This window comes from Salvelinus alpinus, chromosome 3 (genome assembly GCF_045679555.1).
Source record: "Salvelinus alpinus chromosome 3, SLU_Salpinus.1, whole genome shotgun sequence".
Classification (NCBI taxonomy): Eukaryota; Metazoa; Chordata; class Actinopteri; order Salmoniformes; family Salmonidae; genus Salvelinus; species Salvelinus alpinus.
In genome coordinates this window covers 45,840,121-45,864,214 of record NC_092088.1, presented here as the reverse complement: position 1 = coordinate 45,864,214, position 24,094 = coordinate 45,840,121, and the positions used below count along the sequence as shown (strand labels likewise).

General features: G+C 41.9%; 1 protein-coding gene and 1 pseudogene across 2 annotated transcripts in view; one reads left to right on the top strand and one right to left on the bottom strand.

The window, feature by feature from the left end:
* LOC139570821 (heat shock 70 kDa protein 12A-like) overlaps nt 1-4,396 on the top strand; it is a 42,771-nt gene extending 38,375 nt beyond the window's left edge. For both annotated transcript variants that reach the window (XM_071393029.1, XM_071393028.1), the window contains one exon: nt 317-4,396. In XM_071393029.1, the coding sequence (XP_071249130.1) occupies nt 317-948 (632 nt within the window). In that variant the 3' untranslated portion in view covers nt 949-4,396. The remainder of the gene's footprint in view (nt 1-316) is intronic.
* A 4,805-nt stretch (nt 4,397-9,201) lies between these two features.
* On the bottom strand, nt 9,202-17,037 carry LOC139569814 (pancreatic lipase-related protein 2-like; annotated as a pseudogene).
* Nucleotides 17,038-24,094: the final 7,057 nt, after the last annotated feature.

Below are 24,094 nucleotides of genomic sequence, written 5' to 3'. Positions count from 1 at the left end.
TGTACAGTGAGCAGTCTTCCCAGTACTCCCACCCAAAATAAACCAACCTACTTCAATTATGCATGCAGTGTTTTTGGACAGAGAGTAAGAAGTGGGTCACATTACTTTAGCATGGTCTGCTTGGAGTCTGACGAACTGTCTGATAACTTTGGGACTCAAACAGGGAGGGGAGTTTGGAGATAAATATTTCAGGAAATGTTGTCCTCTGGCATAACACATAGCCATATGCTATTGCCTGCAGAAAACTGAAATTGTATTAATGCTTCACATACTATAGAGTAGAACTCTAGTTGAATAACAACTCTTTCCCTCTCAGCCGATCTCTTTGAGAAGCCGGAGGTGTCTGACATCAAGTTCCTGTTCCTAGTGGGCGGCTTTGCTGAGTCGCCCCTGCTGCAGCAGGCGGTGCAGAACATGCTGCAAGGACGCAGCCGCATCATCATCCCCCACGACGTGGGCCTCACCATCCTCAAGGGGGCCGTTCTCTTCGGCCTGGACCCCAGCGTCATCAAGGTGCGCCGCTCGCCCCTCACCTACGGCGTGGGCGTCCTCAACCGCTACGTGGAGGGCAAGCACCCGCCCGACAAGATGCTGGTGAAGGACGGCACGCGCTGGTGCACCGATGTCTTCGACACCTTCATCACTTGCGATCAATCCGTGGCCCTGGGCGAGACGGTGAAACGCAGCTACACGCCCGCCAAGCCCAGCCAGCAGGTCATCGTCATCCACATCTACTGCTCGGAGAAGGAACGCGTGGGCTTCATCAGCGAGCCGGGTGTGAGGAAGTGCGGCACCCTGCGGCTGGATGTGACCGGTACGGAGAGCACCGTCGTGCGCCGTGAGATCCAGACGCTCATGCAGTTTGGGGACACGGAGATCCGGGCCATGGCGGTGGACGTAGCCACTTCGCGTACCGTCAAGGCTAGCATCGACTTCCTCAGTCAGTAAATAGGGTGAAATGGAGAAATAAGGTCAAAGGGTCATAGGAAGTGAAACCTCCAGCAGCACACACACAATGAGCCAGGGGACAGTGGCTAGAATGTAGCAGTATATTGATCTTTGGGCCTTTTCAGATTAGCATGAGTGCTAGTTTGTTTCTGCTTTAGCTGACTCCTTGGTCAGAAACAAACTAGCATTCAGGTTTTATCCCTGTGTACCATCTGTGTGTGTATATAGTCTTAAGTGCAGGCTATATTGATGTGCTCTGCTCTAGAGATGTTTAGATTGGAGTATGTACAGAGATACAACACAGCTTTGTACTATAGGCATATATTGCTATTGATACGTACAGCCTTGTTTCAGGTCCATTGTGTGTTATCTTTGGTTGTGTGCTGTAGCTGTGTTAGGTCATGGTAGGTGGATACTGTAGTACTCCTATCTTGCAGCTCTTACAGCTACAACACTATGCTATGACACAATGCTCCACAAACCTATGTCCTCTCCAACCCTCGCTCATGGGACCAAATTTTCACAACTGCTATGACCATTAGGCATTTAAAACCAAACTCCTGGGGTTTCCTTGAACAACAGTTAGAAACTATCATTCAGATGCTTATCCTACTCATCAGACCAGAGTTTTATTGAGTCGGGGTTGGAGAGCACCTGAGATGAGGGAAGGCAGTGGTTCTCCAACAAAAACACTCCACTTGATCAGTTAAACTTCACTGGATAGCTTTCAAATCTGTATTTATCTCTACCATCTCCTGTGGTTAGGCATGAGATACCATAGAAAGGAGTTATATTACCTTATGAAAACAAACTTGGTGCATTAGCTTTTAAAATACATTTGAAGTCATGGAAACTCAGTTCATTTTTGGTCAAATGTAAGCAGACGGTCTCCTATCCTGTCAACAATATCTGTTTAAGGCAAAGGTTGGCTTCTAAATGTGGCTTATTCAGCACTGCAAACAAATCTATGTGTTAGAAATATAGAGAGACTAACAACTAGCTGTTTAGACGTCAGGCTTGATTGTCGAGACGTTCTATCATTTCTTACAAACAACGTAAAAATCCACCTCACTGTTTAACATGTTGCGCTGATCCACAACAAAATATAAATCCGAGAATGTGAAAAGTGGCAGAGTTGACAATGCTGCTAGCTGAACCGGCAAACTGATTTGAATATAGCCATTGCAATGTGCTTTGTGGTTGCCTTCATTTGTTATGCTTATGAGACGACCGAGGACAAAAAAGACACTGAATTTCCTTTTTGAATATCTGAAATTCAGGAGATTGTGTAGGCCGTTGAAAAGGAAAGATGAAATTGAAAATATGTTTATTTCTGTAAATACAGTATTTAAATATTGTACAGATTTTTAGCGTTATTATTTTAGCAGCTTTAGAACAGAGAGTATGTATGCTTTCACACAGACACCTTTTCCCACTATTCTCACCAGCCATAGCATGCGAGTCGAGGCAGAATTTGAATGCCGCATTCATCGACAATGAGTGAAAGTGAGCATCGAAAGAGACCTTGAATACCTTTGTCCTTAAAACATGAGTGGTTATTGTTATGGAACATGGAGTTTCTCTGGGTTGGGCAAATATTTGTGTTGGCTTTGTAACTGTCAATTTGTGTTTAGTTAAAATGTTTACAATAAAATGACAATTGGCTTTTGAAAACCTGTATTCAAAATATCAATAGCAAATATTTTTGGGGGGTCTTTCTAACTACAGTAATTGGCAAATCATACTGACAGACACAAGGTCAACTGAAACTATACTTCAACCACCCTGCAAATAATAGAAAATTACAGTTCCAAATCATTGTCTTTCTTCCCCAACAAATGTAATACAAGAGCAATAAAACCTTACAATTGCAAGGTATTGTTCCTTACCAAAATTTAACTCAACCATTTACATTTTTGTGCTGTGCTTCCATTTTAAATTTGTTTCAAGGCTGCAGCTGCCGGAAGCTGCTGTTGAAAGTATTATCCCCTAAATCAAGTATTGATGAAAGGAAACAACAGCAATATAAACAACTTCATATTTAAACATATAGATACAATAAATAGCTTTATACTGGAGAAGAAAAAAGTTTATGGCCCAACATACAATAATTTACCCAAATGAATGCCTAAGTTAAGATGAGATGTCAAAACTATTCAGCATATAGACACAATCCATGTCCCTAGTCTTGATTCAAGACAGAGGTAGTGTATTACTCACTAGTAACTGGGTTTGGATTTAAATTGATTTTGTTTTCTACCATAGCTGTTGTTTGCAGATGCACTCAATTTGAGTGGTTGGTAATAAGGTATAGCGCAGACCATAGCATGATTACCTGGTCTTCCAGCAGTGTTCCTCTCTGAGAACCCTACACTGAGGATTTCAAACTAATGTGAGGTAGATTCTCACAGAAAAACTCTGTGAATTTAAGTTGGTCTCCCTTGACTTGTTGACGTGAAAAAGTGCACATGCTTTGATCCCCGATGCTGCCTTTGGCACTCTCCTGCAGTGCACGTTTTGCATGATTAAATCTTTACAGATGATGAGAAAACATCATTTCTAACCACACTTTTTTAAGTTTGAGGGTTAGGTGTGGTGATAATGTTACACCACCATGTGTGGAGAAAAGTGTGGCCTTTTCAACTCTAGATGTAATGACAAATGAATAATTAACTGCGAAGGAAATGCTTTTACATGTACATGGCATGTCCCAATCAATCATCTCACACACTGTTATTGCAGCAGATCTGCTCAATCTCCATCCTAACAACTCATAACAGGTTAATCTATCAACCCTTTCCTCATCCTCATGGAGGTCAATGGATGACTATTGAGTTGAAGGAAAGAAAAAGACAGCATTTGTTTCTTTAATGTATTGCTACTTTGATAAATACATGTATTTTGTGCCGCCTCCAGTATTATGTATTGCACAATATACTGTATGTAGCGGCTTTATATTCAAAGCTTAGTCCGAATTGTATGAAGACATGTTTAGCTGAAGTTCGCATCGTATTGAGTTTATAACGCAGCAGAATATGACAATTGGCACCCTAAAGAGGGTAAATATGTCAAATTCTATGAAGTGTCATTTATTAACCTGTAATTGAATGGGTGGGTGGAGACAGTTAAGGAGCATCAGTTTAGCTAGCTTCTGCATACTACGACAGAAAGTGCTTAACTCTTTATCTAGAGCTTACAATATTACAGGACATGAAAGTTCACTGCTACTTGATTCTATGCGTGTCGTAGAACAAGTTACTTCACTATTCAACCAAAATTGCCACTCTTAACTGTTTCACAAATCATACGTTTTTCAGTTTATCCTTGGGTTTACGCACATGTGATTTTTCTACTGTTGAGTTACAAGTTTCCTGCTCTTACGAGTTGTATTTCAATGCCAAGTATTCACAGCCAAACTGTCATCCAATAAAATGTGTATTTCAAAGAATATCTGACTACCTGTCGTTGTTCGTTGCTGGTTTCATGACATGCTACACATGCATCCTCAAAAAGACTTCCCACATCAATAAAAGTAACAGGGGAAGAAGAAAACAGACTATATCATACTTTTTAATGAAATTATTTATACTTTGCATGTTTATTTAGGCCAAGACAGCAAGGTGCCGGTGCAGTGGCTATAAACAGTCACTGCTGTTTTATCACTAATATTGGAAACAGATACAATGTATTCTGCAATAAAACCAAAGTTTTGAAACCCAATTCAAGCTAATTCATATTTTTCTATGTGTTCTATTCAGTGTTAGCACAATTTGATGAGGTATATCCAAAGCAGCCACAGATTTGTATATGGGTGTGACCCATTTGGGTCTGTGCCCTCGGGCTGGGTAGGAGGAGAGAATAAGACTATCAGAAAAGCAACACTGCTCTCCAGTGGATATTTTGGTCACACTTTATTTGGGTACTCTGGATACTCCATCTGTGGATGCTCTACAGATGGTCATAGTATCAACAAACTATCTGTTGATAAGCAACTGCATGAAAAGGTTATGGTTAGGGTTAGGTTTAGAGTAAGGGTTAGGGTAAGGGTTAAGTTCAGGGTTAGGATAAGGGTAAAGGTTAGGGCTAGGGTGAAGGTTAATAGATGGAATATTCAAATAAAGTGTTACCAACATTTTTTGAAACTACACTACCTGAGACTACGTAATACAGCATTGAAATGATGGGATAACTAGTACAGTACTATGCAGTAGTGATACCCTGCTTCACCACCTGTGACTTGTTTTTGGTGTTTTCGCAACGGACGATTCCAACTCAGTGCACAGGAGGTTTGTGGCACCTTAATTGGGAAGAACGGGCTCGTGGTAATGACTGTAGCGGAATCAGTGGAATGGTATCAAATACATCAAACACATGGTTTCTATGTGTTTGATGCCATTCCATTTGCTCCTTTCTGGTCATTATCATGAGCCGTTCTCCCCTCAGCAGCCTCCACTAACTCAGTGGTCTATATCTCCATGATAATGACAGCTCGAAATGATTTCAAACTTTGCTGCTCATCTGTTTCTGATCTCTCCGCCCGGGCCAGATCAGTGTATTAGGAGAAAGAACCGTAGATCCAAAATAAGCTCCAGCTGTTTTTTTTGCTGAAATTCAAGACTCATTGACTTGTGCTGTGTCGAGTTGTGACGTTATGGAGACACGGGTTCATAACTGCCGGTATCTATTAGGCCTAATGGCTTTGGAGTGCCTTATGTATAGTAGTACTCATATAGTACAGCGATGATTTTTACAAAAAAAATCCCGGGTTTAATAACAGAGGTTGCGAAATAAGCACATGCTTCAAACCAACCTCAATGTGCTATTCTCTACTCCAGGGGTTCTCAAAGTGGGGTCCGCAGAAGTACTGCATTTAATTTTTTTGTATGAATATTACTAACAACAGATTAAAAGAATTTTGGCCAATGGATCCATGGAATAAATTGAGGGTGTAATATAATACAATAAAATGTCATATTATTAATCTACAATTTATGTTCTTAACCCTGGGCAATATTGGCCTGGGAGGCTCACAGGGATATTGGTATCCACGTTACTCCAGCAATTACAAATGTTTCAACTTAATACTTCTTGTATATATTTTTTTTTACATAAATGCACTGTAATTAAAGCTCTAAAACTGCAAAGTTCTCTCTGCCGTATGGCAAAATGTGTAGAATTGCAGGATATTAGCTTTAAAGCTGCAACAACAAAAAATATCTCTGCCCCATTAAAAAATGTGTAGAATTGCAGTAAATTTGCTTGAAAACTGTTAAAATTTCTCTTCAATGCCATGGGCCTTTAAAATGTTTATTCTCAGGGCCCGAGACTTGGTTTGTCAGGCCATGCACTGCCAAAGTCATAGCAAAACTCGCCATTTTGTTGTGTTCTGATTATGTGGGGTTCCCTGATTAATTTTCTATCACAAAAGGGGTCCCCGGACCCAAAAAGTTTGGGAACCCTTGCTCTACTCAGCTTGCAATACTGTGCCATTATTCATTTCACATGTACATACTTTTGGATTAAAAAGTCCACTGCTAAATTGTAGTTAGCCTCAAGCGCCCTCGCTAATGATCCAACAAGCTGAATATGAAACTAAACACTTCTTATTCAACCACTGTGTGCATTTAGGAGCGAGTGTGTTATTCTAACAGGAGTGTTTGTGGAGAGGCTCTCAACCCCACACAGGGCAAGGTTGTTTTTAGTTGTTGGATGTGTGCGAGGGGGATGGGTAGGGTGAAGGATAGGATAGGTGCACTGGTTGTCTCCGAAATGGCTGGAAAGTAGGGCAGTTGCTACGGCAATTTCAAGGGGAAACTCTCAAAGTAGGCCCTTGAGTTGCTGGTGTGATCCCTCCCACACATTCACACACTCATATATTCTGTCAGGAAAGCAGTGAGATTTGGAGCTGGGAGCTTTACATGTTTTCATTCCAGCGTGATGTTGCGGTCGATGTTCATGATGCCTGAAGTCTCACAGTTCTTCACACGTTTTCATTCCATTTGGAGCACGTTTGTGCTCTGCTGGGCCGTTCCCCCCTCTGTCAGGTTACCTAGCCATCATTTGATTTTATTAGTATTTGTTTGCTCAGCATACACCCTTATCTATGAGATGAGTGTCACTGCATGTTGATGAGAGGTCTGTTTGGGTAACATCCCTCCACACACAAACGTACCTGCACACCATAGGAGACTGCTGAGGAAGGCTCATAATAATGGTGGGAATGGAGTAAATGGAATGATATGAAGACATATGTAAAGCATGTGTTTGATAACATCTCATTAATAATTAATTCCATCAATTAAATTTAGCCAGTCCCCCCCAATTAAGGTGCCACCAGCCACCTGTGCTGCACACACACATATACACAGGCACTTACATACAAACAAATTGTGTACATGAGAGGAATGGCACTCCTTACTGTAACATATTCCAACAACAGAATCCAGTGTTGGAAAGAGTCAAGACAGTTTTATTGGACTGGATGGCTGACTGAACATGCGACTGCACGTGTGTATTTTTTGAGTGCGGGTTTTATATAAATAACTGTTAGATATTCTAGTAAAGTCATGGCATGAAAACAGCATGAAATCAGACCAGCAACCCTTTGTTCCTAATGTGGGCACACCAACTTCAGTTTGAGGAGGCCTTACCCACTACAAAGTAGTCTTAGTATGTTTAGGACAGGTACAGCTACAAAATTATTCTGGTGAGCTTTTTCCATTTGCCAGGAAACATCCTAATCCCTTTATCAATCTATGATAATCTAGATAAACCACATCCCAACCATATAAAGGAAATACAAAAACAATCAGGTTTTTGCTAAGCAATGATTTTGAAGATTGGTATTCAAGGTGTCCCACAAAGCCATTATCTAGTCCAACCATTACCTAATTCAAAGTTACAAAAACCTCTCTCTGTCATTCATATAGTAGCATCCTTTTGTATACACATCCAATTATATAACTGCAGACACATTGAAAAATCTGTTCTCTGTCATCTGTCGTGTTTTCCCCTGTTTTAAGTATACCTTGCTAATGCTTGACCTGTGTGTGCTTTGTTAGCTACAAAGCCACCCCCAGAGCCCTGGGAGCACTGATCAAAATGAAACGCTGTCATCCACAAATTCCCTCAGGCAAACAGACATAATTACTGGAATTAGCTAGCTATTTTGTCATTAGCCTCTGCATTCAATGAGCCTATTAAAAAGAAATCGAAAAGATAGACAGTGACGGATGTCTACGGCGGATTTGAAGACACAAGCATTCCCCCACCCCCCACCCCTTAGCCCCATATTCAATGCTATGTTTAATACCATAATGTAGTCATTCTCGGGGCTGTGGCTCTGCGGATTGTTCTGATTGGTATTGTGCGAATGCTGATGGCTCGACTCTGTTTAGTCACTGCATACAAATGCACTTTGTTAGCGTTCTGATGAAAATGGCAGCTTGCCTTTTAATGCTGTATTTTCCCTAGCCGTAATCACAGGGTGGGTATTCAAATAAATGATGCCAAAACAATGAGACCCAATCAGGATTTACTAAGCTGGTGAAAGGCCAGGGACACGTTAATGAGAGCTGTGAAGACACTAGGCCTCTTGGAAATACACGTATGACACATTAGGCAGGCTTTCTGGCTGGCTGCACTTTTTGTCTAAATGGGAAAAGGAGCGACATGATATTAACGTGTAATTTAGTGTAGATTTGTGTTTGCACGAATGCAGCCCCCAGTCTTTCAACATTTAGGCTAATAAAGAGACGCAGAACTTTCTTCCTGTACGCATTATGCGAACACACAATTCAAATCAGGATTTCAACCCGATTCTGCATATTCTTTCATATGATAGCTTATACACTTTTTTTTGCCATTCTAAGGATTACTTTGTCCTTGAACATGTCGGGATATACGTCTGTCCTTTTTCTTCCACTCATGTTGCTGCAATGCTTCATTGTGTAGATGTATTTGACTGCAGCTGCCGTACCCAATTGTAGAAACAATTGAAAAAGCACAGGATGTCATGTTGTGCTTCACTCAGGTCCGCATGGTTTAAGGGTCTGAAGCACGATCTCACGCACCATCTCGTTTCCACAGAACAAAAAGCTGCAACAGAGAGATATGGTGAGCCAGTGGAACATGAATGGACGAATGTTTATCACAGATGACGGTCCTATACTGCTCTCTAGGGTTTTACAGAGCATACATCTTTCAGAGAGCTGCTTTTTTCCTCAAAATTATAACTTGTTATATATTAGGAGGCTACAGTCCATGTTAGCTGGTGTACAATAAATACAATACAAACAGCGTGTTATTTAATGTGTTCGTCCCATCATAGGTTTACGCTCCAAACCAAATTAACACAAACGTTGGTAAAGAGGCGCATAGGCAGTAAATCCTATCGCAGTACTAGTTTTGTTAGGGCTGAGTCTGAAGCCTCAGGAGACCATTTTTGGCACTAGGGGCATACGGCTAGCATTAACAGAACGCCCTCGTTTGTCCCGAGGCGCAGACTGCTGCCAAACAAGTTGGACTGGCAGGGCAGACGGATTTCCCATTTCCCATCCTTCCCTCGCAGCAGCTCAATCTTGTGGGCGCCAAACTTGGGAAGCATGGGGTTGATGCAGAGGAACTTCACCTGAGTCACTTCGCCAATGTAAGTCATGGATGAAGAGCTCGTAGGTTTTACCAGGACTCAGGAGGCCACTTTAGGAAAGAACAGAAAATGTTAATTCCTTTAGTCCGTTTAGTTTAGGGCAGGATCAGTCAGTTGTCCTGTAAATTGATCTGTGATTCGTGTTCAGCCTTCAGAGGTTCAACTGATTTTATGGGCTATGATGTGACACTTACAAGTAGAACAATGTAAAAATGTTAAATGTGTGTGTGACATTACATGATCTCAACTCATCTATAAACTGGTTTATATCAGAAGTGTACCTGATACTGGCGTGTGTTGCCATGTGTAACGGATGTGAAATGGCTAGCTAGTTAGCGGGTACGCGCTACTAGCATTTCAATCAGTTACGTCACTTGCTCTGAAACGTATTTGTAGTGTTGCCCCTTGCTCTGCAAGAGCCGCGGCTTTTGTGGAGCGATGGGTAACGACGCTTCGTGGGTGACTGTTGTTGATGTGTGCAGAGGCCGTGGCCTTTGTGGAGCGATGGGTAACGATGCTTCGTGGGCGACCGTTGTTGATGTGTACAGAGGGTCCCTGGTTCGCGCCCGTGTCGGGGCGAGGGGACGGTTTAAAGTTATACTGTTACACATGCTCTCCATACAGCGCTATGTTCATTATCCCCGGCAGGGATCTGCTGCCATCGATGGATACATTTGCTTTGTAGCGATACCGTGGAATATGAATACATGGGGGGAAAACAAAAACTTAGTACTGTATATAGTAAATCATTGTTCATGCATTATTTGAGCCGCTGAAGCACGTGCTAAATAGTGTAAATAACCATGCCTATTTAATAGAGGTGTGAGAAGGCTTTTTTCACAGAGTAAAGCGGAGGGATATCTGATGCCCAAGTAAAGCCAGGGAAAGGCCACTTACGGGCAAAGGGCACAGCGTCTCCAGTGTTCAGGTAGAACTTAATCTTGGATTGGCCACTGGGAATTTGTCGGCATAGTGACCCATAGTGGGACATGCATATTGTCTGCACATGGTAAACACCTCTCATAAAAATAAATACAAATTACAGAATCAGGTGAAAACATTGTTAGACAGTGGATTTGTTAGCGCCAAGGGACCCGAATATAGAATATGACCATATATGGGAAGGTATAGAAACAAGAATGTGTAGATTTTTGTACTGGGAGACATTCAATTGAGGCATTTTAGTTTGAAAGTAAAGATTAAAGCTTAGTATTTATCCACAATTGCCATTTTTGGCCATTCACGAAAATGCAAAAGGACAGGCTATAAAAGTATTGGTTAGCTCGTTTTGCACGTTTGATAATGCATTATGAGTCAGTCCACTACAGTTAATATTCTGCCCAAGGTGAAATGTTAAGGGATCTTGCATGTTATGACCCATCGCTTTCCGCCTCTTTACGCCAAAGCAATCTGTGAGTACTCATCGTTTCTCACCCATGGCTTTGAGTACCCGAAATAGGGGGAACACACGCAAAGCTCCTCACAACTTTTAATGCGTCTTAGATCGCCACCCTATAAATATGTAGTTCAGGATGACACCAGTTTATAGTTGTGGGAACAGCAGGGTTTGGCTGTCAACAGGGCAAAGGAACAACACCCGAGGGCGTTTGCGACGTGAACAACGAGGCGTAGGTCAGCATCTCTTGGGACATACTCATACAGTGCCTTCAGAAAGTATTCAGACTCCTTGACTTTTTCCACATTGTTACTTTACAGCCTTATTCGAAAATTGATTAAATTGTCCTCCCCCCATCAATCTGCACACAATACCCCATAATGACAAAGCAAAAACAGGTTTAGAAATGTTTGCACATTTATTAAAACAAAAACCAAAATATCACATTTAAGACCCTATTAAGACCCTTTACTCAGTACTTTGTTGAAGCACCTTTGGCAGCGATTACAGCCTCAAGTCTTTTGGGGTATGATGCTTCAAGCTTGGCACACCTGTATTTGGAGAGTTTCTCCCATTCTTCTCTGCAGATCCCTGCAAGCTCTGTCAGGTTGGATGGGGAGCGTCGCTGCACAACTATTTTCAGGTCTCTCCAGAGATGTTCGATCGGGTTCAAGTCCGGGCTCTGGCTGGGCCACTCAAGGAAATTCAGAGACTGGTCCCGAAGCCAATCCCGCGTTGTCTTGGCTGTGTGCTTAGGGTCATTGTCCTGTTGGAAGGTGAACCTTACCCCAGTCTGAGGTCCTGAGCGCTCTGGAGCAGGTTTTCATCAAGGATCTCTGTACATCTTTCCCTCAATCCGGACTGGTCTCCCAGTCCCCGCCTCTGAAAAACATCTCCACAGCATGATGCTGCCACCACGCTTCATTGTAGGGTTGGTGCCAGGTTTCCTCCAGACGTGACGCTTGGCATTCAGGGCAAAGAGTTCAATCTTGGTTTCATCAGACCATAGAATCTTGTTTCTCATAGTCTGAGAGCCCATGAGGGCTGTCATGTGCCTTTTACTGAGGAGTGACTTCCATCTGGGCACTCTACCATAAAAGCCTGATTGGTGAAGTGCTGCAGAGATGGTTGTCCTTCTGAAAGGTTCTCCATCTCCACAGAGGAACTCTGGAGCTCTGTCAGAGTGACCATCAGGTTCTTGGTCACCTCCCTGACCAAGGTCCTTCTCCCCGATTGCTCAGTTTGGCCAGGCGGCCAGCTCTAGGAAGAGTCTTGGTGGTTCCAAACTTCTTCCATTTAAGGATGATGGAGACCACTGCGTTCTTGGGGACCTTCAACGCAGCAGATCTGTGCCTGGACACAATCCTGTCTCGAAGCTCTACGGACAATTCCTTCGACCTCATGGCTTGGTTTTTCCTCTGACATGCACTGTCAACTGTGGGACCTTATATAGACCGGTATGTGCCTTTCCAAATAATGTCCAATCAATTGAATTTTCCAAAGTAGGACTCCAATCAAGTTGTAGAAACATCAAGGATGATAGATGGAAACAGGATGCACCTGAGCTCAATTTCGAGTCACATAGCAAAGGGTCTGAATACTTATGTAAATAAGGTATTTATGTTTTTGTTTTTTTATACATTTGTAAAAATGTCTAAAAACCTGTTTTCGCAATGTCTTTATGGGGTATTGCGTAGCTTAATGAAAACAAAAATGTTTTTATCCATTTTAAAATTAGGCTGTAACGTAACAAAATGTGGAAAAAGTCAAGAGATCTGAATACTTTCCGAATGTATGAGGTCATGCACCATGCACCCGGGGCTGTTTGATTGGGATGCGACCCAAAGCAGGGATAAACTGCCATTAACGTGAACAGCTGCATTCCCTCCCATAGAAATCATGGGGGACGCCCGTCTGCTACAGTCTTCGCTGAACCCATTCCCGGCAAATCAACTTCTAAAACCAAAGAAACAGTTCACAGCCATATCAATGTCATGTACAACAGGTGCGTGCGTGCCCCCCCAGGACAGTCTTTGCAGCCAGCGATGCGCCTCCCCATCCCATGTGATAGCCGAGAGTAGTTTGTTAATGGAGGACAGCCACCCAGCCTTGGTCCCCTAACAACTCAGCGCAACCCCAGTAAGTTGGGGAAAACTTTCAAACCCAAATAAAGAAAACACTTACGGAGTCAAAACCTGTATCCCGTAAAGCCTTCAGGGTTTACGAGTCTGTCATTGTAGTACTTGTAGGATCAGAGATGGTTGCAGGCAACAACATTGCGCGTGTCTGGCACAATAACAAAGGGGGCAAAGCAGAGAGAGGGATGGGTGAAGGCCATGGGCTATGTTGTAGTCTCCCAGCATAGGGCAAGCACCAGGCGCTTCAAAAGCTGTGGCGCCATCTTCCACTCTTCTCTACAATCAAAAGTGGCAGATTCAGCTGTGCTGGCCCCCAAGGCAGCAGCACATAACTGAAGGGGCCTGCCACCATTTTAGAAAATATTTGTCCAGACCGGTCCAATTGAAAAAACTGGTGTTCTTTATGGTTTTACCATTCGTACCACTCCAATATTCCAGGGGATACATTTTCAGATGGCCAGACAAGAAAATGTGTGAGTCATTGTGACATGGAGTGCCTATGCTGCTAGTTCTGACCTTACACTACATAGAAAGTTACATTACGTCAACTTGTAACGGCTGGTTAATAGATTGGGGTCTCTATTCACTGACTGGCTTTGGCCATTCATACATCGATCAAGTGACACCATTCATTCCTATGTGAAGACTCAATAGCGCATTCAAGCCAAATGAAGTCTTAAGATAGTGTCTCATGGAGGAAAAACATGTGCAGTTTGAGTTAATCCATGAAGTGATGTTGCTGGCTACCTCTCATTGAGTAGCTCAAGTTGAAGGCCAACTGGGGTACTGCAGGTTGCCATTAGCAACTCAATTATCCTTATAACTTATTCTGTGTGCAATTTTGAAGTTATCAGTTCAAGGACATACATCTGGTTTATTAGAAGCAATTATTTGTATCATTTTGTTTATAAAAATAAAAAAAAGATTGCCATTTTACCATTCGCCGTAATGGGGGGATCCTGTTTTCCGCTAACAATGCCTGCAGTACTGCAGTTGGCATTCAACTTCTGTAGCTTCAATGAGAGGTGGCAGTCGTTCTCCCCTGGCTCTATTCAATCCGTATCGCAGAAGTTCAGCATTAGTGTTATTGAAATTTAGCGGCAACGTTCTGGCGTTAGCGGAGACTGCATTCACGTTGCCGCTGCTGCATGTCAGCTCAAATCGGAAGTTACATTTACATCACGCAATCGGGAGTTATTTTCCCTTGCGGTTGATCCTCATCTATCTTCACCTTTTAAGCATTTTCCCCCAATTCTACAGGTTTCAAGACACAGTACAAATATGCATACGTTCTCCCCTTCCCAAAGGCAGTCAATGTCCACAATGGTAGAGACAATGTTCTTGTCACAGTCAGGCATGTGCTCTCCTCCATTAGGGTAGAAGTCAATGTGGCCAACAGCCTGAGATATGACCTTGCATGAAATAAAAAGGATGATTTAGTCTTATGCTGTATTCTGCTCATATGAACATAAATATTTTGTGTAAGCCACGAATGTAAGCCAGGGTATTCGTCACACTCAAAAAGTGCACTTTATTTTGATATTTAAAAACAGCCATTGTGTCCCATAGCAACATAAGGGATGAAGGGCAGCGTGTCAGTGTGAATGACATCTACAAATGTGGCATCGGACTGGTCCAGGCGCACCGTGGCAATGAGGCCCTGGAAGCAGGGCTGTGCTGGGTCCAGCCCTGAGAGAGGAGGACAAACACACAACCTCTAACTCAGAATTTCAGTCAATCACTTTACATCTACACGTTTTCAACAAGGGTTATATGGCTCAGAATAGGAGTTGGGGGCTTGGGACCTGGGTTTCAAGCGTAGATCCATGACGATGTATACATGTGCTTAGCTAAGATCTGACCTGTGATGCGTCCTAGCATGCTGATCCTGCGGCCCACCTCCCCAGCAGCGTGTGCCCCCAGACTGTCCGATAACGTGGACCATGTTAGCCTTCCTGTGACAGAAAATGTTAAGGTGAGTGTTGGAGTGATAATGCTGTCTTTCAACCTAGAACGCTCTGTTTGCTGTGTGACAGTTGTGCGTCCATGCTGCCGCAACAGAAATAGATGTGTTTTTAGGTTTTAAACATTCTTGAGCTGTGAAACAACATATGGCATGTGCACGTGTAGACAGTCAGGGTCAATTCCAAAATAATTTCAAATTTAATTCACTTATGAAGTGGAGAATGTTGGATTCAATTAGAACTCCAACAATCTTAAAGTTATAGAATTGGACTACATTAGAATGGTGAAAAATGTCACTTCGGAATTTAAATTCAGTATTTTTCCATTTCCCAGTTAAACTAATGCAAAGAAATATAAAGGAAATAATGCAATTATAGAACATTTACTGCAGGATTTGAACGCCTAAAGTGGATTGATGCAGCCTTGTGTCAATCTAATTAAAATACTTACTTCTCCATTAGAATACATCAGTTTAAGCTAGACGTATCCGTTTTGTATGGGCTGTGTCTCATTCCACCGTATCCGCCCATGTCAGCCTTCCACAGCTGCGATGGAAAGTGGGTTTGCTACAGCGCTGTTTGTCAGACCAGGAGACATCCCGAAAATCGGTCTCTCATGAAAACGTCTGTGGCATCCCGAAAGGTTTGACCTAAAAACTAATATGACAACCATAGAAACATGACTCACGATGGTGTTCTCAGTTTTGTCACGGTACTCGTCTGAAGTTAACCCGGTACCAAAAAATGTATATAAGTGATTTTGTGCCCCCCACCCTTAAAGGGGTCAAATACATGTCCATTTAAAAAAAATAATTCCTGAGCCTTCTTATTTCTCCTAGATATAGGACAGAGACTTCAAAACATTATGACTTCCTTTGATTGTCTTTTGCCGTTTATGAACGTGTTACTCAATGCCTTTCAATGGGCTATAGCAGTAAAGGCCAAATTCTATATTTTATCAAATTGTAAATATATATCTACACAAGTGAATTTAAACAGCTAAAATATCCACAGTATATCTTAAAACAATTCCATATGTTAGCTTAGTAGAATTTGAATTGAATAAAATGTACAGGGAAAAGGAATTGTGGAATTCACACCAACCCTGTGTATACAGTACCTATGGTCCAGACAGTACTTACCCAGAAGACGTCAATCATGTGGGCCACCTGGGCGCCAACGACTCAGATGTTATTGGCTGCCTGTGTGCCGAGGGTCAGCCCCCCCCTTCTTCCAGTCCACACAGATGCAGTTGACCTCTTCCTCTGTCAGTATCGTCTAAGAACACAAACATGACATCAACCCCACACTGCTGTTCCCGGTGTTAACTATCACTTACTTCCTTGGTGTTATCCAGAGAACCACCCACTCACCCAAAAATAAAATATCAAGCATAGTACACAAGTCCCATTGGGAGGGACTCAACATGTAGTGCACTCAGACTAGAACTGAACACTGCCTACTTTGCACATTTCAATAAGCCAGTTCTCGTCACCCAAAAAAAGCATTAGTATTTACCGTACTCTCTGTAAGAAATGAATAAGTAACCAGTACTATTAACGACAGACATTTGTGCTGAATCTGTTTGCTCTTTTAATATACACTGATCTGGGCTACTCTTCTGTGTCTGGGAAACAGGCAGTTGGAGGTGTCAGATGTCACATACTATTGTGTACATACTATAGCATCAGTTCATGTCAAGGCCAAAAGATACACCATCTATATACAGTAGCATTATAACTGATCAGCACAGTACACAACATGAATCATTGTGGAAAAACTGACATTCACTAACACTTAAAGACTTAACAAAAGACTAGAAGTTGTTGTTTGTTTCCATCAGTCTCACGAAATCCCACAGTGAAAAAAGCTGAAATTCACTATTCTTCATCCATCTGCTTGCGCTGCATTCATATTTAGTCTCACGTTGAAGTGTTTTACCATTGTCTTCTCAGGACAACCAGGGCCGCAAACAGTAAACAAAACAATGACAAACTGCATTCATGTTTTATTGACAAATGTAAATAAAAAACCTGATAAAAATGTATTTATACGAATCCTGTAAATACAGAAATTCTTGGCTCAGTGGGAAATTATCCAACTAGTCAGTGACAACTCTGTGAAGTTTGAAGTTTGTGACAGCAACTATGTGAGTTTATTACAGTATTATAGACACTATGTCCTGGGATTTCCTAAGATCTTCTATGTTCAGGGGCGGCAGGTAGCCTAGTGGTTAGAGCATTGGGCCAGTAACCGAAAGGTTGCTAGATTGAATCCCTGAGCTGACAAGGTAAAAATCTGTCGTTCTGCCCCTGAACAAGGCAGTTAACCCACTGTTCCTAGGCCGTCATTGTAAATAAGAATTTGTTCTTAACTGACTTGCCTACTTAAAGGTAAAATAAAAAATAAATATGTACAAGAACCGCTTACCTTCAAACGACTCTGGTATCAGCGGCTGCAGAAGAAATATACGAATCCAACACAACAGCCCAGCAGTCAAAAGGGGTTAACAACGCTTAGATCACACAGACAGCTTCATTGCACTTTGGTACACCAGAATTACATTCATTTCCAATGAAACGCTGCATTTGCCTTGCAGCATTGCATTGGTAGAGGCAGTTGCAGTGTATTCGGTGTGGTGCATACGTTGGATTTATCGAAGGTATGCGTCAAACTGTATGCGTAGACGGCTTGACAGAAATGGTAGCAGAAGGCGAATGATTAACTTTTGTTCCATACATATCCAGATGATGCTGCGTACTATTTTGCGCAAGGATGCTGTCAGTGTGATCGAAGCGTAAGAAGTCCAAAACACACCGGCGTCAATCTAAAAGTTTAATTTATGTTCATAAACAGTATTTCCAGAGCAAATTACAACCATAAAAAGACATCCCAATTAAATAGGTCACACCTATTTAAAATGTCAGGCTACCTAATTACCTAGTTGAAATCAGTTGTGTCAATTAAGCCTCCTTCATACCTGGTGCTAACATTGTTCCTGTGTCCTGATCTTAACCACATTCTGATCGTGCCAACGTTGTTTGCGGTTTTACCTGTTGTTCTTTTGAACAATCAGATCAGATCTTTGCCAATAAATGGTCTGGTTGTGTAAACGCAGCCATTGTAGCCATTGCATCTACACATGGTAGTAAAATGTGTCTCTTATGCGTCCACTATGTCCACATTGTGACCAAATATTCTGGTCCCTCCCTGGATGCAAATTTTTGACAGATATTCTTTCAAAATAATATGAATTTATTTATTTAAAGACGTATATTTATGCCAAGTCAATGGCGTCACCTGTCAATGATTTTATAGGGTGGGATAATGATGATTTAAATGGTTTCACTGTCCAGATTCGTCTACACTTGTAAGATACGGTATATAGCCCCATTTATACCAATGCTAACATGGCTGCGTTTAACACAGACAGCCTAATTCTGATCTTATTGGTATTTTGACCAATCAGATCTTTTCCTCAGATCTATCCTCAGCCCTTTGTCCTCAGATCTCACATTCTGATTGCGCCCATATTTTTTGACAGGTGTAGATAATTAAAAGACACATTGCGATCTGATTGTGATCAGATCTTCCAGACCACCTCCTGAGAAAGTCAGGGACTCGTTGTGTCCGGATATCAATCAAGTGTAAACAGATCTGGATGGTCAAACCATTTAAATCATCATTATACTGGCCTCTAAAATCATTGGCATCAGTAATTGTCTTAAAATAAATAAATAAATATTATCTTGAAAGAATATCTGTCAAACAATTTGCTGACAGGAAGGCACCAGCTGATCTGGTCACAATGCAGAAACAGTCGATGGATAAGAGACACATTTTAGTCAAAACAAACCTTAATCAGATAGTGATTGGATCATATTAATCAGATCACAAAATGCACATGTTAGCGCAAGGTGTAAACAACGCTTCTGACTACCTCCAGAAGTGGTCGGGAAGATCTGATCACAACCAGACCACAAGGCGACTTTCAATCGTCTACACCTGTCCAAAATCTGGGCACAATCAAAATGTGGACAATATCAGAACAAAGTATGCATGTTACAACCAGGTATAAACGGGCTTTAGAAAATAATCAATTGCTGTAGTGTAGAGGTTGAGATTGTGGAAAAGTATGCTAGAAACTGTTCAAGGTTTATAAGTGACTGAATGAATAAGTAAACATACACAAAACACAACTTGCTCAATAAATCACTTTTGAATTACATGTTGAATGAATATGATAAAACTGGAATGTTTACGTCTTCCCAGGCATCTATTTCATGTGTATGTCACAGGTTGTGTCTTCTAGAAATTGGTTAGACCTGGTTCATTCTGACAAGAATATGTTTTTGTCAGTAATGTATAGTGTTTATAAGTCATACTGTTTGTTATCACCAAACTGATATCACAGCCAGCTCAGACATGTACACTGTGTACGTACAGTATGTGTACACCATATACCATGTTGTACTGTACTGGTGATGGCACTGCTGTTCCTAAGGAGTGTAGGTGTGTTTTCATGGGAAGTGGACAGCAGCCGGAAGACCCTAACCTAACCGCAAACTCTCAATGAACCCTAACCTTTAACTGTTACATCACCCAGCTGAATATCCACTTCCTATTTTGTGTTGTTGCATGCTGTTACACCGATACTGAACAAGAGAGACAGTAAATTGGCTTGTAGGTTTCTTCTTCTTTTTTTTACATGTAGATCCATTTTTGTATCATACCAATATACTATGCTTAAAAAGAAAATTATCCACTTGTACATTAAATTAAAACTTTGAATAAGTGAACGCTATCAGTACAATTTCAATTACAGGTTTTTCTCATTTCATTTTCTGTCAACTACTGTCCATTTCCAAGAGATGGCACTGGAGAGTAAGCAGTGGCAGTTTCTCTTTCGCCTCAATAACTATCCCTTTTATACTGAACAAAAATATAAACGCAACATGCAACAATTTAATATAGTTTACAGTTCATATAAGGAATCAGTCAATTTAAATCAATTCAATTGGCCCTAATCTTTAGATTTCACATGACTGGGCAGGTGTGTAGTAATGGGGAGCCAGGCCGACCCACTGGGGAGCCAGGCTCAACCAATCAGAATAATTTTGTCCCCACAAAAGGGCTTTATTACAGACAGAAATACTTCTCTGCACCCCCCTCCCCTGATCCCACAGGTAAAGTAGCCGGATGTGGAGGTCCTGAGCTGTCGTGGTTACATGTGGCCTGCGTTTGTGAGGCCAATTGGATGTAGTGCCAAATTCTCTAAAATGATGTTGGAGGCGGCCTATGGTAGATAATTAACATTACATTTTCTGGCAACACCTCTGGTGGACATTCCTGCAGTCAGCATGCCAATTGCACAGAAAACTTGAGACATCTGTGGCATTGTGTTGTGTGACAAAACTGCACATTCTAGGGGCCTTTTATTGTCCTCAGCACAAGGTGCACCTTTGAAAATGATCATGCTGTTTAATCAGCTTCTTGATATGCCACATCTGTCAGGTGGATGGATTATCTTGGAGAAGACTAACAGAGATGTAAACAAATTTGTGCACAAAATGTTTGAGAAGTAAGCTTTTAGTGTGTAAGGAACATTTCTGGGATCATTTATTTCAGCTCATTGAACATGGGACCAGCACTTTACATGTTGCATTTATATTTTTGTTAAGTGAATACACTGTGTATACCAAACATTAGGAACACATTCCTAATATTGAGTTGCACACCCTCCCCCCGGTCTAAGGCACTGCATCTCAGTGCAAGAGGCGTCACCACAATCCCTGGTTCAAATCCAGGCTGTATCACATCCGGCCGTGATTTGGAGTCCCATAGGGCGGCGCACAATTGGCCCAGCGTCGTCCGGTTTTGGCCGGGGTAGGCTGTCATTGTAAATAAGAATTTGTTCTTAACTGACTTGCCTAGTTAAATAAAATGTACATTTAAAAAAGTTAGCTTGATGCCCTTTGGGTGGTGGACCATTCTTGATACACACAGGAAACTTTTGAGCATGAAAAACCCAGCAGCGGAGCAGTTCTTGACACAAACTGGTGCGCCTGGCATCGACTACCATATCCTGTTCAAAGGCACTTCAATCGTTTGTCTTTCCCATTCACCCTCTGAATGGCGCACATACACAATCCATGTCGCAATTGTCTCAAGGCTTAAAAATCGTTCTTTAACCTGTCTCCACCCCCTTCATCTACACTGATTGACATCAATAAGGGATCATAGCTTTCACCTGGTCAGTCTATGGCATAGAAAGAGCAGGTGTTCTGAATGTTCAGTATATCCTAGTAGATATAGGAGATCCACCAATTTTATGTAACCAGGGGTTCGTATGTTTTATATGAAGTCAATGTATATTAGCAAGCTTCTTCAATACCTACCAAATTGAGGGTAACAAAACATGAATGACACTGTGAGTATGTCCAAGGAAAATCAAATACTGAAATACAATATACAATTTCAGAATAATTGTTTGGTAATTTAACTATTTATGATATTGCTACCTTGCAATTCTATTATCATCAAAAGGAATATAGCAGACACCTAACCTATCCAAAGCTCAAAAAAAAAAATTTGCACAGAAATAGTATAGAAATAGAAGAAAACTCGACAACATAATATATGTGAAACAGGGAGGGAGGGGTAATCTTTGCCAGATGATCCTGTCAAAGCATTTAGATGAGATGATCATTGTGGAGTTTCCACCCAGGAGGATAATCCCATGAGAAAACAGTCCTAAGGTGCTCTCTCTCCCCTGGGGCTTCTGGATAAATAATGTGGAATAGGAGGTGTCTGGGATTGGTTTAGTGAAGCACCCCATGGGTCAAATACAGTATGTGTGTTTATCATTTTGATTATTTCAAGACCAATGTGTGTTTGTGGCTGTGTCGTCTTAGTTTACTTGCTGCATTTGTTTATTTGCTCGATTTGTCTTTGCTTTGGCTATTAGGTTTCCACAAACAAGTGGCGAGATAACCAAAATTAAAACACAACGATTAAGAATACAGCAGTAACAAATCATCCCCAGCTCTAAAGATTTTTTTATAAAATTGCATGCACTCTGACTCGTCAATGTCATTGAATTGTCTTATTAATTTCCACATTTCTACAGTATAACATCTCACCACAAACCTGTCAAAACTAGCCCTACAACACATGTAGGTAACACCGGGAAAAAGAACCAAGGAATATTGTTAGATTCGAGAGATAAACCTTTGATGCACCATTGCACTGTGACACGTGTGTGAGGGGGGGCAAAGCGAGGCAGGAGAAGGGAAAATACGTGCAAGATGGAGCAGGCTGCAGGGCGGGGGGAAAGAGGACAGAAAAGCCGGCAGGTTCGTCTGCGGGGCTTACCATTGGAATGTTAATCCTGCTAATGTATTACAGTTGGAGAGGAGAACCACAGTCTGGAGGAGGAAGAGGAAGGAAGAAGGAGGGAGGAGGAGGAGGGGGAGTGAGGCAGACACAGCAAGGCTCTTATTACTGGAGAATTACACACAGGACCAGGCTGAAGCATCCAAGGGCAGCACCAAACTAACACAGCATGTGGTTTCTGTTGTTTTGTGTATGTGACTGAGAAAGCAGTTGGTTTAACTGGGGGTATAGTTGGACTAAATCCTTCAAATAGTGTTGAGCGGTACAGTAGGATAAAATAGCACCCCAAAACCACCCCTTCAAGGCCTCAAGTATATCCCAAGTTTGGCTCGCTGTTTCTGTGGCTTGCTAGTATGTTTGTTCCACAGATTCCCTGCTCCCACAGGGTACAGCTTGTCAGACATAACTCATGTTGTTCCTATTGTGAGTATTCAGATAGAGCCGAGTCTCTCCTATTGAAAAGGAAGGGTTTAATTGGATTAAACACAAACAAGGCATGCTCTACGTCTTGTATACAGTGTCATCCTTCATGAGGTTGGAAGTTGCAGCCGACAAAACGTGCAGTCTCTCATGTAGTTGTATAATCAATGTATTGTGATGATTAGTTAAATGACAAAACTATAGCAATTTAAACATTTAAGGACATGAATTTGGGCAGAACACCATCCCTAGCCATATTATAAAAGGATACACTGAACAAAAATATAAACACGACAAAGTGTTGGTCCCATGTTTCATGAGCTGAAATAACAATCCCAGAAATGTTCCATATGCACAAAAAGCTTTTTTCTCTGAAATTGTGTGCACACATTTGTTTACATCCATGTTAGTGAGCATTTCTCCTTTGCCAAGATAATCCATCCACCTGATAAGTGTGGCACATCAAGAAGCTGAACAGCATGCTCATTACATAGGTGCACCTTGTGCTGAGGACAATAAAATACCAATCTTAATGTGCAGTTTTGTCACACACCACAACGCCACAGATGTCTCAAGTTTTGAGGGAGTGTGCAGTTGGCATGCTAACTTCAGGAATGTCCACCAGAGCTGTTGCCAGAGAATTGAATGTTAATTTCTCTACCATAAGCCTCCAATATCGTTTTAGAGAATTTTGAAGTACGTCAAACCGGCCTCAAAACCGCAAATCATGTTTAACCATTTCAGCCCAGGACCTCCACATCTGACTTCTTCACCTGCAGGATTGTCTGAGACTAGCCTTCCGGACAGCTGATAAAATTGTGAGTTTGCACAACCGAAGAATTTCTGCACAAACTGTCAGAAATTGTGTCAGGGAAGCTCATCTGCGTGCTCTTCGTCCTCACCAGGGTCTTGACCTGACTGCAGTTCGGCGTCATTACCGACTTCAGGGGGCAAATGCTCACCTTCAATGGCCACTGGCACATTGGAGCAGTGTGCTCTTCACAGTTGAATCCCGGGTTCAACTGTACTGGGCAGATGCCATGGCATCATGTGGGCAAGCGGGTGGCTGATGTCAACATTGTGGCAGTGGAGTTATGGTATGGGCAGGCATAAGCTACGAACAATGAAGACAATTGCATTTTAAAGATGGGTCATTTGAATGCACAGAGATAAAGTGACTAGATCC